This window comes from Phalacrocorax carbo, chromosome 14 (genome assembly GCF_963921805.1).
Source record: "Phalacrocorax carbo chromosome 14, bPhaCar2.1, whole genome shotgun sequence".
NCBI lineage: Eukaryota > Metazoa > Chordata > Aves > Suliformes > Phalacrocoracidae > Phalacrocorax > Phalacrocorax carbo.
In genome coordinates this window covers 13,940,139-13,957,143 of record NC_087526.1, presented here as the reverse complement: position 1 = coordinate 13,957,143, position 17,005 = coordinate 13,940,139, and the positions used below count along the sequence as shown (strand labels likewise).

The 17,005-nt window shown below is 41.0% G+C and overlaps 1 protein-coding gene across 1 annotated transcript in view; it reads left to right on the top strand.

The window, feature by feature from the left end:
- The window catches only part of PTPRT (protein tyrosine phosphatase receptor type T), a 474,734-nt gene that overhangs the window by 428,343 nt on the left and 29,386 nt on the right, over positions 1-17,005 (top strand). The window contains exons 20-21 of the mRNA XM_064465788.1: positions 3,378-3,565; positions 9,739-9,826. Of these exons, the coding sequence (XP_064321858.1) occupies positions 3,378-3,565; positions 9,739-9,826 (276 nt within the window). The remainder of the gene's footprint in view (positions 1-3,377; positions 3,566-9,738; positions 9,827-17,005) is intronic.

Here is a 17,005-nt window from a genome sequence, read left to right as displayed (position 1 = left end):
AATATATATTTTCTTGATTTGCTGTTCTCATTGAAAACTCATACAAGGCACGCATGCTTTAGAGGCACTGCCAAAACTTTAGTCCTACAAACTCATCCTCATTTGCAAAGGAATAGGGATATGTTTGGGAGAAGGGCACAGGGAGAAGGGACTATGGAAAATTGCTGTGACTTGCCTTTAGTGCAGCAGTTAATGCAGAAGTCTGACTTTGCTGAGGGGCTGGTATTTTTTGTTGTCTTTTCCAGCAATAATGGTGCCAAAAGGAATGAGAGGTGGTTTATAGCTGCAACCTGCAGGAAAAGCAACGCCTCTTTGCAAGCCCTCCAAGGACTCTTTTGGTTGATTGTCCTAGTGAGAGATCAGTTTGCTGCTACCTTCCCTCCTACCTGCGTTTTGAATTGTTCATAAAATGGCTGTAAACAGCACATCTTGAAAGAAGGGTTTGTGCCTTGCGCAAGTGCCTCATTAACCGTGCTTAGGTTCAGGCTCATGGTGTTAGGCGGAGAAGGAACAATATGTTTCTTGCATCAGGCTTTATTAACAGAACATATGAACGCTAGGCTTGCCTCATACATAGCAATTTGTCTTCCTAAAAGCCCCTCCACTCTTTCCTTGGCCCAGATAAAATGCTGGTGGGAATAACTGACAGCCCTCCTGAGCTGGTGCAAATGTCGGGCTTGGGTTTTCTTTTAGGTAGCGCAGAGACCATTCAAGGTGTGCTTGTCACGGATGTCCAGAGGAGGAGATCTTCTGCCTAGGTTCAGCTCTGGGTGTCATTATGTTGAGAAGAGGATGACCCAGACAGTGTGACTTTTTTTTTAAGCAGAAACCCCTGGGTGTGTGGGAGGCACGGGAATGGTGTGATTCCACGGACTATGCTGCAAGAGCTGATACTACGGTCAGCTGGGTTTGTACCATTTTTTAATCTGTCTGACCAAAGAGGCCAGAAGCATAGTTGTCCCTATAAACTCAAAGGCCAGAGTCAGATCCTTCCTTGCTGCTGAGAAGCTTCGTCTAGTTCCAGATTCATAACACGGGCACCTACTTAGAGGGAAGTTATTCTGGAAAGGGGGAGCACCACTTCTCTGGCTTTCACCTCTCCCTATGATACTCCTCTCTGAGAAGAGAGCCGAGTATACCAGAATTAAAGGATCTGATGAAGAGAGTAATTAATGATTGCCTGCAAAGGAGCTGAGTAATCTGAGCTACATTTTGCAAGTAGCCTGTGCTCTACATGTGCCCTTACTGTATTAGCACTAGAGCCGTACATTAGTTTTAAGACTCCCTCTCGAATAGGGATATCGTAATGTTTTTTAATTGGGGCTGATAAAAATGTGGCATTGCTTGTAGGTTCCTCAGAGAAGCCAGTTGTGAAATTGGGTTTGTATTAAACCTAATGATGGAAAATTAAGCATAGTACGTCTGTCGGAAATGGTCCACGATAAAAATCATCTCCTCTCGATTACAGGAGGTTAATAGGGAATGGGGGAGGAAAGATGCGCTGGAAAACTGAATCCAACTAGGGGAATTAATAAGCCTTGAAATTCCCTCTGTTCAGAGTTCTCACACTGTCATTAGTCGGAGCATTAGGGATGATTATATGAATACGTTGGATGTTACTCTTCCTTAAATCCCAAATTTATTCACATTTTGTATCTGAGTGTTGCTTCGCTAGAGCCATAGCTCTGTAAATCTCTGAGTGTCCTGGGAATGTGACTGTGTTTATGAGAACCTGGGATCCAGAAATCCTTAAATTTGGTAGCCTAATCTTCAGAGCAGGTGATCACTTTTTGCTAGTTTATTTCAGAAGAAGAAGGATGTGTTCAGCATCTCTGATAATTCAACCACCAGACTTATTTATCTCACATTGGTGATCAGCTTGCCCCGTGGCAGTGTCCACTGCTGGCATTCCTTTCTCCTTCTCATAGTCCTGCAACTTCAAAACAGGGTATATGCCTGTCTTGATGTCTTCTCCCTAATATACCAGTAAACCAGATAAAGCATTATTTGTCGTGTTTTGTCATGTCGTCCGTTTGCCAGCTGCTGGGAAGGCAGTCTAATGCCCTCATCTGTTTGCTCCTACCCAACTCTGCAGTGAGGGACAACGGCAGAGATCCTCACTGCTTCTGATCAAAACTCCATGGTGATTTTTCAAGGATAGCAACGTTTACAATAACAGTCCAGCCATATTTCTGTCTTGCAAAAATCACCCTGAAATTGCAATTTGATTTATTTATTCCTTATTCTTTCAAAAACATGACCGCAGCATTGCTGACAAGGGACAGTGTTTCGGCTCTTTGTCAGCAAGCTTGCTGTAAGGAACAAGCTTTGGGTATGCAGTCTTAAGGGTTCTTTTATGAACAAAGTGAGGGAGGTATATTTTCTGCTTACTAATAGCTTGGTTTGGGGTAAGACCAGAAAGAATTGATGCAGACTGTTAAGGTCTGTATGTGCAAAAGAACAAAGCAAGTGCTTGTAGGAAAAACCAATGTTTTATTTGGCCAGCTATTTAAATTTGGTCAACTCTGGTAGGTAAGAAACTATTTTTCATCTAGTCTGAGTTTCTGTTGTTAAAAATAACTACTGTAACAGTCAATTGTTTGGTTATTTAAGTCTTTTTTTCTTAGTTCACCAGGAATATTTTGTTGTGTATATGTGTGTGCTGGGGGTATAAGGGGTTACAATCCTGTCTGCATAGTGATAGAGACTTTTTAAAAAACATTTATTTAAAAAAGATACATTTTCTGTTGATTTACATGTCTGACATTTAAGTTTCTGCATGCAAGATAACTATATTTTTATGCTGGTTTATTCTTTCTGATAATATTACATCTTTGTAACTGACATACACATTTTAGGCCTGAACTAGCAGAGCAGTTTAATTTCCCTCTAACATTCTGTGTGGCTTATTTGAAATGCTAATAATTTGTTTGCTATTAACTTGGGCCTCTTTCAATTATCTCATATGGTAGACCCCAAATCCTGCTTGAGTATCTTGCCCATCTGTATGTATCTTTCAGTCATGTTCTTTGCAGGTTTCCGAAGAAAGGTACGTAATTCGATTGGAGTCGTTGTGCAGAGCTTGGCCTTACAAAATGTGCTATTTCTCTCTATGCACTGTATCCTCATTAGCCTGATTGGCTCTTTACTCTGTTTCCCATCTCTTTGGGTTTGTCTCCTTGAAACAAAAAATATTCAAGTGTGATTTAGTCTTTCTAGTCTAGCTGTAGGCAAGTGTGTGTTTCCTACTTATTTCTTTACTTTCTTTTGCCTGCACCGACCTATGGGGCGGTGGAGAAACAAACAAACAGTGCAAGAATGAGAGCGGAAATACCGGATAGGTGAAAGCTTGTTTTGCCTCCCTGTCTTTAAAACAGACAGTAGCCATGGAGAGATGACCCAGCCAACCCTGACTATCCAGACCCACCCGTACCGGAGCTGCGAGCCGGTGGAAATGTCCTACCCCCGGGGGCAGTTCCAGCCAGCCATCCGAGTGGCCGACCTGCTGCAGCACATCACCCAGATGAAGCGAGGACAGGGCTATGGATTTAAAGAGGAGTATGAGGTGAGAGGAACCTTCACTCACATGAATGAGTAGAGAAGTCGCACTCACAGAGGATAGGTGCTTGGGAGGGGGGATAACTGTTTTTAAGAACTTCTTTTCCTTAATTCACTTACCCTCTCAATCCTTTGCTTTCTCCATCTTATTTCTGTTCACGGGGGTAGGATTTTACAGCGCTAGCAGTCTTTGGTGGCCCTCCAGTCCAAAGAAAAGGTGTTTACTACAGCACTAAGATAATGACATTTTACTCATCCTTTAGCATGTGCCCTCTCTGCCATAAAGAGCAGACAGTAAATACTTAACAGCTGCTGAACTCAGTGAAGGACTTGGAGTCCCATAGTCCCTTACTTACTGACGTGCTTTTGTTGACGGTAGTGCAAGCCAGGCTTTAAGAAAAGGACGGGGTTTTGCTTGAGCTTTTTGGGAGCTCTGTAACAATTGATCAAATTAAATCACAACATAATGAGCTGAATGCAGAATTGTAAAGGCAAAGGCAGGAACCTTATGTGGCTTAAATGAAGGTGGAGTTTTCTACTACGCTCAAACCTCTGGTTCAGAATAGATTTGACTGATGTACTCTTCCAGCTCCATGGAGAGAAGCAAAGAGTAAGCTGCAAAAATGAAAGCAGCCCTCCTCCTCCCTACCTCTTCCCCCCAAGCTGGAATGACCAGAAATGTAATCCAAATGACAAGAAGAAACATGACATTGGGGAGGAGTTGGAAGAGGAATATACATTTTCAGCAGAGGGAACAGTAGAAGACGTAGCATCAAATATATGTGAGACTTTGCTCTAGCAAGCGATAATTATAATGAATGTAGTAAGCTTGTGGGAAAGCAATAAGCAATTAATATGCATAGTGGCATTAAAACTACTTAAAAATAACGTAACAGCTGTGAAAAATAACTTACTTAATGAAAGCAGCTCACTTTTCCACCCTGCGAGTAAGAGTCCATGGAGTTTGTATCACTGATGCTGGGTTTTGCTGCAGCTGAGAGGCAATCTTTTCCTGGTTGTCACCAGGGAGTATTTTTTTTAATCAGATGGCATCAAAGACTGTCATAACAAATGCTTCTGGTAACTGTAGGTTAACCGGGTCTAGTCACTCATGCCCCACAATCTTGCACACTAATTAAACTATCAATATAAAGAGCTCTGTTTAATATTGAAAAAGGGTAAATAATTCTCTTAGGGGATTTTCTTAGCCCCCCCCCCCTTGGCCTCCCTTTCCATGAATAGTACCCAAAACTACGTTGAGCTCAATTACAGATGCCCTAAGATCTAGTTCTTGATGTTCAAGAAGAAAGCAGGTGCTGGCATATATGTAATTTTCTGGCACTGGCATTGGTAATTATCAAAATAACACATTAGCATGAAAAATGTCAATGCAACTTTCAGCTCCACAAGTTCTGCCTTTCCCGGAAAGTGCTATCTACATACGTATATAATGGCTATGACATTATATAGATTTGCATAATTCCTTTCTTTACAAGAAATAGCCTGGAGAACGCCACAAGCTCTCAAACCACACGCGCTGTTCTACCCTTCTTCAGTCAGAGGCAGTTGCCTGAGGTAGCAGTCATTTCCAACGGCGGAATTTGGTTTTCAGAGCATGGAACGAAGGCAGGGCTGCAGCTCCCAGCCACTTTCAGCCAGCACCCGCGATACCACAAATGCAGGGAGGATGTTGAGGAGTGTTATAACTCCTGGGAGGTAGGAGGTTTAAGTTGGCCAAGAGCGGCGTCTCAGACTGGAATCTGGAGGAACACAGAGCTGCAAAGCTGGCTTTGCGAAACGTTTTGCAGAATGGTTGATAAAATCTTAAAAAAGAATTTGATGTCTCTCTTAAAATGTTTCCATACTCTAATACCAGTGTCACCTCCAAATACGTTTTTTCTTCTAAGGAGCTGATTTTCTACTTACTTTGCAAATTGATAGCATATATTACAGCCTATTTAGTGATGTGTTACCAAATAATTTTGCTCTCATGAAAAATCGCTTTGAACAGAGTGTATCAGTCACACATGACAATCTCTGTACATGCTCATCTCCGCTGAGTAACCTGGAAATGGCATGCAATATTTGCTTATGCCTTCACCTACAGACCATTAGAGCACAGGCAGCATGTTTTACCGAGGGCATCTAGGAGAATATTTCTGGTGCTTGCACCTTGCACGTGACTCCATGCTGAGATGAAAAGCGGGATGTGGTTGTGTAAGTGGTGTCACTGCTGGTGTGAAATGGACGATAACTCTGTGTGTGTGTGTGTGTGTGTGTGTGAACGTGGGAATCTGGCAGCACCGGCTGTGTGTGTTATTTTGGGTCTGCTTCCTGCACCTGAGGCCAAAGTGTGGCTTGGGCCTTTTTGGCTGCTGCTTCTGTTTAGCAACGTGTAGACCACAGAAGAGAAATACATCACTGGCACTGGCTGTAGATAGCACTATTTGGGATTAGGCACAGCCATAAACATTTAAATGGGACACGTTTAAATGTCACCTGTTCCTTTTTCACAACATATCAGCCCTGATTTGTTGTGAGCTGCAGGACTAGGCCCACAGACTTACTGCGAGCACCAATTACTGGCTGAGGAGATAATAAGCTTAAGTATCCAAATCCATTTTCCATTATGATTTAGGATGCCACTAAAGTACATTCTCCTGCTGCATTACTGAGACCGTTCAGTTATTGTGGACTTCGTGGCTCCTTCCTCAAGCATCTTAGTATTGAGAGTCTTCGGTTTGTTGGCGTCACCTCTGGATGTTAACCCTTTCATTTCTGGCTGGCTACACACCTTCTACCTGGTCAAAAGAATAGATCCTGCCGTTCAGGCTATGACGTGACATTGCAAAGTGTTTGCCAGCAGGGTGTTACTGTAGATGCTGCCCTTGGCCACTGTTGGCTTAAGGCTTTGCTGTGAACCAGAATGGGGAACTGAGCTGGCTGCAATATTTCTTTTTCAGGTTTTGTTTTTTTTTATCCAAAGCAGTTTTTAACCCTGGGTCACAGCAGAGTTGTGGGAACAGTTTTGCCACCACTGCTGAGACAGTAGTGGCTTCAGGGAGAGGGCCAGGACTCTGTGGCAGGCTTTGAGATGAGCAGCAAGGCTTTTAATTGACGTTGTTGCCTTTGGCATCAATACTGCAGCATTGGGTTAGATCAGTGCAAACGAATTATTCAAGTTTTCTTATTTAAATTACAAACAAACAGCAAACTAACTAAATGCATCCATTGGAAATGTAAAATGGCTTGCAATAAGCCTCTTAATGTGAACACTTCAGTTATGTTTGGGCTGTCGCTTAGAAAGCTTGATTGAGATGAAGCTGACTTCTGGAGATCTATCTGTGTAATTTTAGATAAAAATTAGATCAATTTAGTTTAAAAAGCGTCATTGTAACCTAAGTTCCACTACTGGAAAGATATTTCAGTATAAATTTTACAAAGCTTCTCTAAAAGAAGAAAAGTCAGAAAAGCCTGAAAATCAAGCCCAGATTTTTGAACACTGAAAGTTTGCAGCTGTTAAATCAAAGAAAGAAGGGAGAGTGTTTCCTGTGAAATGTGGCTCAAATACCTGAGTGATTGATCCTGATTTACCATTGCTGTTAATGTAGAGAGAAACAGAACTATTAATCCTTTTTGCTATTATAGAGATTCTTATTGTACAAACAAAAATCGAAGGCACAAAACATTAGGTATGCTCCTCTTTTTCTGGATGCAACCAAGTTATAATTGGTATTTTTGCCATTGTATTTCTAATGCAGTTTCAGTTCTTGGTGCTGCATCTTGGGGGACCTCACAGAAAAATTGTTTATGCTGTAGCATCCGTGAACATGCAGTTACTCCAATTTCCTCATCTGGTGTGTATAAAAGTAGGGGTATAAGGTGCACCTCTCAAAGGCAGTTTGTGTTCCTCACCAACCAGAGCTGTGCTTCCTCTCTTCTGAGACAGGTACTTCTGTGAAAAGCAGAGACTTCTTTGGTATTGAATGAGATGCAATACCCTTAAAACTTTGGACGCTACATCAGACGAATATAAAAACATCAATTTCAATGGACAACTTCATGTTCAAATCACATGAAAGGATAGGGTTTGCTGAAAGGGATTTATTGGACCTGAATGTATTTTCTTCGCTCAAGATAGCTTCCCCCACATGGAAGTCTTGAGAAAGGATTTTCTTTTTTCTTCTTTTTCTCTTCCTCTTCCCTTTTCTTATCTTTACTTTTTGTTTTTCTTCTTTTTTTTCTCTTTCTTTTTTCCTTTCTTTTTTCCTCTTTCTTTTTTCCTCTTTCTTTTTTCCTCTTTCTTTTTTCCTCTTTCTTTTTTCCTCTTTCTTTTTTCCTCTTTCTTTTTTCTTCTTTCCTCTTTTTTATCTTTTTTCCTCTTTCTTCTTTTTTTTTTTTTTTTTTCAGATGGCTATGATTAGATGCCTAATAACTGTTGCCATTCTCTGGTCAATCTGCTGTAATTTGATGTTAGTGGAAAAATAACACACCCTTTTCCTCAGTCTTTGAAGATGAAAATGAACCTTCCTCACCTCTTTTCTTTTACTTGGGGATTTTTTTGTTTTGCGTGGGTTTGTTGGTTGGGTTATTTTTGCTCAGGAGATGAGCTGCTATTTGGAAACAGCTGTCTGTAAAGGAAATATATGTGTGATCAAAGCCCTCACCAATTATGGAGTTATTACTCTTTCTCCTGGGCTTATGAATAGGAACTCACTGTCCCTGTCTTTTGTCAGCAGTGCTCATGACAGTGCTGCAGTGCCTGACATTTTCTGTCCTGGAACCCCTTTGGGGGAAATTCACAACGATCTGGTCTGCCAGGGGTTTGCTCATATTAAGTTTAATTGTAATGTCAGTGTTGTAGATCCTAATAATCGTGTCTCTCTGCTATTGCATTCAGGCACTGTAGTAGACCTGGATGGCTTGTGAAGACGAATATAAATTCGTTTTCTAGCACAGCTGTGTCAAACTACCCGCTGTTAGCTAAGGCAGATATGATTCTACAATGATTGTGGTATAAAAACTCTGTAATTCCCTGGGGACTGTAAATAATACAATTTATAATGGTGCTGTTGTTTTTAGTAATGTAGGATCATGTTAGGGAGTCGGTCTTGGAGGAGGCAGATCTAGAGAGGCAGTTCAGTGGGAGCTGCTGGTCTCCTCGCCTGTACTTTCGGCACAAGTCAAGGCTGGGCTGGCTGCAGCCGACACCAGCGGTTTGCACATCATGCCCTTCCGTCCAGTGTGATGCGGCGATACCCAGGGAGCTACTGCCGTTACCGTTCAGTGGGAAGCACTGCTGTGCCTGCTGCTTTGATCTGCCTGTGCTGACTTCCCCGACCCTCCTGAGACAGGGAGAGGGATCATCCTGCTTACAGGCAGTCCGGGCCATCTCCCAAGGAAGGCGAGACCATCCTTCAGCCAGATCCTGTGACAATAGCTGTTTTCTTGGCTTTGCCTTGAAAATCCTTCCTGGATCTGTCTCAAGGGGAAAGTGGCTCATTTGAGTGTGTTCAGAAGGGTTATAGGGCCAAGCTATCGGGTAAGGTAACGCTGTGTGCTGCCAGTTTCCTTACGCCATCCTTTCTCAACTAAAAGAGCAGATTTTAGGAAGATGACTATTTATTTTCATATGTCATTAGCATGTTTTACCTCCTTTTGCCTCTCTTCCTTACACATGATCTAAACCCCTGAGCTGTTTTTATTTTTCCCTAAAGAAAACCAGCTAGTGCTTTGTATTGCATCACCCCATTATTAATACGGATATAGGTGAAACCTTTGTATCTGTTTTCAACTTAAATATGAAGACTGAGCACTGTCTCAGCCATCTGGATTTTCTTAGAAGTGTATGTATGTGAAATTGCCACAAACCGTGTTCTACAAGGGACATGAGGTTAACCTGGGACTGTGCAGCCAGAAGCAAATTCCCCCCGCTCCTTTTAGATCTGCAGTAGCAGGAGGAAAATGATTCTCTGCTGGCAGAAGCCAAGAGATGCAAATGGTCTGCGCCAAGCTCTGCTTTTTGCATTAGTGGATGTGCCCTTTCCTCAAGAACAGCTGTTTGCTTCGTTGACTACTGAATTATGCAGCACCTTTATTTTTGCCCTGCTCAGTCATCTTAATCCACCTGAAGGCATTGGCCAGATTTTTATAAAAACTCCGCTATTGTTTATTTTGCAGGCACTACCCGAGGGGCAGACTGCATCCTGGGATACAGCCAAGGAAGACGAAAACCGCAATAAGAACAGATATGGAAACATAATCTCCTGTAGGTGTAAATTCACATTAAACTGAGCTTTCTGTAAGATTTTATATGCATTCTGTGGAAAAGGGTGAGCTTGAGAATCTCACTAAAAAGCTGTTTTACAGAGCTGAGTGTTCTGTAGTTCAATTTGTTTGTTACAGGCTGTAATTCTATGATTTTTCTTTTATTTTATGGATTTTTTCATTGTTTTACATAAAGTCATTGCATGTCTCTATGGTTTCTTACACATTTTCTCCCTACCTTGCTTTGTACCTAAAGTTTGTAATTTAAGGGCTAAATCCTTTTGTCAGATTTTCGCAGTGGGTAATGATGCCCATTATCTGTCCATTTTTACTACATAACCCGCAGCTTTCAGTGCCACGAATGGGAGCACAAAAGGAGATGCAGATAGATCAGATTTTTAGATATGCATCAGAGATCAGATTTTCTCCTTCCTTGTGGTCAGCAACCAGCGGAGCAGTCACTGCCTGTCCCCAGAAAGCTGGTTTGACGTGTGGACAAGCTTAGATTCTGTCTCAGAATCACAGTAAGGCAGCTGAAAATGCACTAAAGCTTCTTAGTTTTACTTCTTTCAATGACCAATTACTGTTGATGTTATAGGAATATTGATACCTTGCAGAACTGCAGGGGCAGTGAAGGACTCCATAAAAGCATTTAGGTCAGCTGTATTCTCCAGTTCAGGATTAGATTCACCTCTGTCTTTTTTATCAGATATTTGTGTGGCCTCTTCTTAAGAGTCTCCAACGCTGAGCTCTCCAGGCAGCTTACCCCAGTGTTTCATTAGTCCTTACAATGACGGGTGAGGGGAGGTGTGAGAAGTAATTCTTTTGAAGGGCTCCTGCACAGCATCAAGTTGGAGAAGCCAGGCCTGAGACCATCAGAAGAAGAAATAAGAATATAAATGAATGTACCATAGATTCTCGTGACCGGATAAATCTATAGAAAGCAATAAGTGCAAAATTAAATCACGCTGAGTGATATATTTAGTACTGTGTTTTTCTCAGGTTAAATATGTATTTGCTGTAGAACAATCAGACTTTACTAAGGAATTAAAAAAAAACTTGGTCACAAAGAAAGATCATCTCACATGTAACTACTTTTTTTCTTGTAAGACTTTAAAGGAATTATTCATGTAGCAGTTTTGGGGGAATGACATAGAACAACTCAGTTCAGGGACCCCATGGTAATAATGAAGAAATCAGGAAATGAAGATGGGAATTTTGTGAGTCTGGATCTGATCTTCTGCTGCTGGCTTTCTGCAGTAGTTGTGAGCAGGTCACCAGTTCCATCAGTCTTTGTTTCTCCTTGGGGAAAATGGAAGTGATAGTACCGGAGCATTACAGTTAGCCTGAAAATCATCTCCCTTAATTTCAGCTGCCTAAAAGTTCCACCTCGCTGTAAGTTTCCTGTGTTCCTATTGGCAAATACATGCCTCCAGACAGAGGTTCAATTTACCTGTCTGTACAATTAGCTTAGATTAAATTAGCCTAAAACAGATGAATCATCCAGCTAGATCAGCTACACAGTGGATTGGAGGTGGAAGTGCCCTAGTATGACATAAGGAAGGAAATGTGAAAGATGCTGTTTCTGTGTGTGATTTTGAGGAAGCAGTTGACATAATTTAAAAGTGGAGGTGAAAAGAGACAAGACTGCGTGTGATAGCCACCATCTAATCTATGCTGAAGGTGGTCACAAGGAAAACGTTGAACTCCAGGTGAAATGTGACAAGAAATTAAGGAAGCAAAATTACGGAAGATAAATGTGGTATTATCTAAAGGGAGGGTGTTCACCAAGATGAATTGTTGTCTAACAAAGAGTGATGTTAGCCTTTTAGCTATAAATATAAGTACAGTAGCAATACAGATAGGAGGTGATGCGCTTGAATAAGGGAATGAAGTATGTAATCAAAGCTAAGGAGAAGTGTCTGCATGGTATAAAACATCAGAAAAGAAGCTCAAGTTTAAGGGCTGTTGGGAAAGATTTCAGAATGAGATTGAGAGGGTGGAAAGGCATAGCTAAAGAAGGTGGTGAAAGAGAGGAATGATGCAGAAGAGTTGAAGGTAAATAACAAAGCTGAGTGGGTTTTCTTTGCTTCAAATATATATCAGAACAAAGAGTTTGAGGAGGAGACAACGGCTCTTCTAAAAGACAGCAAAGAGAATTTATTAATGTGCAATAAGGAGTGATAGAGTGGAGCGAAGTCCTTGCTTCACTTCGAAGAGGCCTGGGAGAGGGAAGGGAGGATGCCTGAGGAAGGAGCATGCCATTCAGCAGACATTTTGTAAAACCATTGGGAAATTACCAGTGGTGTCACTGGCTAAGCCTTGAGCCAGACCCCACTGATGGGCGACTTTGGGCATTGAGTAAAGGCAATGACAGGATCTAGAACAGAGAATTGATAGCAGAGCAGAGAATAGCAGGAGAGTCCTTCCCTTTGGGCAGATCATGAAAACAAATTGTGCTCAGTGGGTACAAACTGCAAAAGCCTTAGCAGAGGAGGGGAGGAGGAAAACGATTACACCCTTAGCTGCTTTGTTTTACTAGAATTGTAGTTGCTGGTAAAACCCAGAGTATGCACTGATTGCTCCTACCAGTTTATTTGGTAAAAAGCTGCAGATGGCAATTAACATTATTTAATCACAGTTACAATTTCATCACTCCTGGAACAAGATATCCCATGCCTTTCGGGACCTGAATTGAAAAGTCACGTTTCGATCTAACTTTTGTAACTACTTCTGAAACTTTTGTTAAAATGTGGGTTTGTGAGATCTTGCAATAAGTAGCATTGCTCAGTGAATCACAGCATATTAGATCTTGTCTTTATGGCCTTCTGGGTAATAGTACTCTTACAGGACTGTTTTTCTCGGCTCACTGCTTTCCCAGGGCTGTATTAACATCATGCCTCTCTACGAAAACCTAGATCCTACTGCCAGCCCCAACATCTGCTGTTCTTATATTTGCAAATCAAAACTGCAGATGAGGCTAATCTGTTCATGGAGAGGAGATGCAAGAGAGCTCTAAGCTCTCCCATGCTTTAAACTCTGGTTCCCTTCACTTTGCAACACTGGTATGTTTTCTGGAGAAAAGGAGAAGCTGAGGAGTGGATTTGGGGTCTGTATGACCACAGAAATCCACTCTTGATGGTGGAAGGATGCACTGTAGTTGCACAGGTTTGCCACGCTGGAGGAAGCTGCCCTAGTCAAACTTTTTATTAGATCAGGAGAGTCCATGAGTTTTGCTCCTGTGCCTTGAGTATAAAAGCTGTAAACACAAAGGCAGTTGTGGAGATGCAAGATTTTTCTTTAGGGGGCAAGGGTAGGTAGTGTATACATTTATGTGCTGAAGAGAAATGATTTAAATTTTCTTTAGGGCCTAGATATCGAGGCCTTCAAAGTGCATCAGCAAGTGGCCATTAGGGGAGCAATGTTGAGCTTTTGTGGGTTGAGCTGAACCATTACAGGGAAGACATCCAGAAGCTATATGGGATCTGTAGTTCTATTCTGTTCCTCCCCATCTTGTCCAAATTTAGAGCAGTTACATTATAGGAGAGTAAAAATGTCAGATGAGAGCTGAGGGCATAAAGACACACGACTGTGTTTTGCTTCAACTTACAGGAGAGCACTTTCTTTCCCTTTCTTTTCTCCCTTTACTGAGCATATTACAGGGGAGTTCAGCACTCACAGGAGTGCTCGTACTGGTACTACTTTAGACACATCCTCCCATCTGCACTGGAGCACCTTCCCACTTGGGCACCACGGTTTTCAAGTCTTGTGATGGTCCGTTAAAAACTATTGAGTTGATGACAAAAGAGAGTACAGAAATTTGCTTAATTTCCTTCATGCTCTACGATATGTTTTGGGCTGGAAGACTGTGAATTAATCAGGTAATTTTGTGGTGGGAGAGATGAATGACAGAGAGAGATTAATGGAGCTCTAAGCGGAAACGCAGGTGGAGTGCACTTCTTGGCCATGGGCAGGGATAATGCATAAAATAAAAAAAAAACCCCACAGGTCAGTATTGGATTTAGAATCAAAGTCTTTTGTCTTCCAAGCATTTTTATTCTATGGTTTCTTCTGTCCCTAAACTCTTGCTTGTCTGTGCAGTGTCCATGGTATGTGACCCTGAGAGGGTGGGGTGTGTCACACCTCGCTATTAGCCAGTTCTCAAGGCACAGTCCAGGACCAGTGGGGGAGGCAGGGGCAGACAGTGCGCCTTGGGAGGGCAAAGCGTCCTTTCGTACCAGAGCTGGGCTGAAGAATTTCAAAAGATGGCTGTATTTCTCCATTCACTACGGTGGGAATCTTGACAGCCAGTTTAGACTAGCTGTGTAATATTTAGATGGCAAAAGTTGTGTGAGATTAATCCAGTGCTGGTGTCAAAATGAGATGTGGAAAAATTGCAATGATATTTCAAATGATCACTAATGGGAATTTTGACAGAAGTTTGAAACGATAACGTTTTTGTGCTAAAATGGGAGCACAGTGCTTTTCAGTGAAATTCTTGTCATTTTAAAAATCTGTTTTAAGACCAATTTTCAGTCAAAGTACTCTTCATACAAATTTAGAGTTCTGCTAACTTACATACAGACTATAGTAAACAAGGAGAAATCAAACCATTTATACATTTGTTAATTTCCATTTTTTGCAGTCCTGAATGTTACAGACATGTAATTTTTCTTCTTTTTCTCACTTCATTTTTCAAGTTTCTTATATTCCATTTGTAATACATGGTGATATGAAGTCTGATAAATTTACAGAAGAGGTGAGCGACACTTTCATTTCAGTGCGCCAAATATGCCGACTCCTTGGCTAGTGTAGTCCAGTGGAAAAGGTGCAGAATCAGAAATAAATTCCAACCATTAGGAGCGATAGAATGAAGACAGTTGCTGTTCTTTCAAAAATTCTTTAAAGTCTGTAGATGAAAAAAACTAAGTACAAGATCGTTACTGTTAGTAGCATAATATGTTACATTGGGGTTTGCCCCTTTTCGTTAAATAAAAAGCGCCAAATAAATTCCAAAGTTTGGGGGCAAAAAAAGGATTTACAAGGTAAGTTATTTAATGGATTTTATTCAGACCGTGCTCCTAAACTTATGAACAAGATTAAAGGCACCATTAAGACATCATTAATATTTTGTGTGCTTACAATACGCACAGAATTTTTTCTTCCTGCTGCAATGTTCATACTCATAAGAGAAAGGAATTAATCTCCGTTTTGTAAAATATGCCATGAAATATCGTGACTTCTGTCCTCCTGAAGCAAAATTTAACTAAAAGTATTTTTTATTTTGTCCCATAATATAATTGGAGCTAAGCCCGAATGTCTCTTTTCTTAAAAATATCATTCATTTCCATTGGTCATTTCTTCATCTATTGCTGTTCTTCACAGGTATAACAGTCATATTTGGCTTGAAAGGTAAAAAACAGCCACGCTTTTTACAGCTACAAAGCATCTTTTCTTTTTCCATAGTTGTCTTAAATGCATAGACCTCTTCTGCGGTTTCCTCCTCAGGTGTTTCACACTTTGCTCCCTCAGGAGGTATTCCTCCTGTCTGTTTTAAGTTTTTATCTAAAGAGTGGCTCAAAGAGATGAAACATAATTTTGGGGTTTGGTTCTATTAAAGGAAGAGAGGCAGGTTCTTCCTTGCGGGCTATTCAGAGCATTGCAGCTACACACCGTGCATAGACAGTGTCTTTGTCCCACTTAAAAAATCGACCTGAGATTCTTCTCACCTGCCATTAGAGTAATTTTTGGTCTTATTGCTTTTTAGTTCTATTGTTGCAATAAGTTAAGACTTTTATAAGACCATTATATTGTGGCATCACAAGAGGAGTTAGTTAGTAAATATTCCCCTCCCAATCACTAGCTCTCGGGGTCTTTTTCGTTGCTTTTGTTCTGTGTGATTCTTAACTAGCCTTAGTTTCCTGCCTTGAACTGCAAGTGTGAAATGGTCTACTGGAGATTTTGTGTATTTCATCTAGATGTCTGGTTTAATCAGCCCTTTGTCTGTCTTTGTGAATTGCTCTAAGTATAAATTTTTGGTTGTCTGTCTAGCCACATGATTTACTGCAACTCCTAGTGCAGTTGCCTTGAGCGCAGGTAATTTTCTAGAGTTGGGAATGACAGCAGTACTCTGAGAAATATACCTAGTTCCACTGCGCCTACAAAGGTTATATTTATTAATACAAATATAACAGCGCTTTTAATGGATTCACCTGTGTAACTTTTTTTTGAATGCATATATGGGGTTTGATAAATCCAGCAATGTGGTTGTATTTTTGGGGCGTGAAAATCTTGCCCAAAGAATGAACAGAGTGTGAGAATCATTGCTTTACATAACCCAATGAATATTTAATATTTATCCAAATCTTGGGTTTCAGAACCACATGCAGATCTGTCTTCACAATTATTATCTGATTCTGCATTTAATTGAGTAATGACTAAAACCCTTTTTGACTGAGTTACTGCAGAATCACACCTCGTATTTTTATGTTTCATTGCTATGATTCTTTTTAATTGAATGTAAATTATGCTTAGGCCCGGATTTTGCAAAGTGCTTCTAAACATTAATGCTTTACTGATTGAGAGCTACAGTCTACAGAGCTGGTAGAGAGGAAATCAACTTAACGGGCTCTATATTGTACTTATTAAAAAAATCCTTTAAAAATGAGCCCAGCATGCCCAGCAGCAACCTCTGTAACCCAGTAGCCTTTGCCAAGCAACCGGCCCTTAGATAGCAGTTCTGCAATTAATTGCATACCAGTGCTGGGATTGCCAGACCAAATCAGCTCAACAGCCCAGCTCACGGAGTATCTCCTTTGACAGAGCCCAGCACCAGCTGTTCCAAAGAAAGATCAAAATATTCCCTTGGTGGAAAATCATGACATAATCTGCCCGCTGGTGTAGTTCCTTTCTGCGTCTGAACTGCATAGCGTGCTGGGAGGTGAAAAGATTGATAACTGTTATTTTATTGCCTTATCTAAAGTAACTTTGAACATCCTCAAAACCATGAACAGTTCTAATTTTTTTTTTTAATGCTGCCTTGATGGTGTTTTGTTGCTGCGAGTTCTGTGGGTTGCATAAAGGAACATTGCTCTGATTTCCTTTGGTATTTCCTTTCAGGTTTCTGGGTTACCCCATTTTTTATCTACAGGATTTCATTTGCCATTTTAACCTCCTTAAT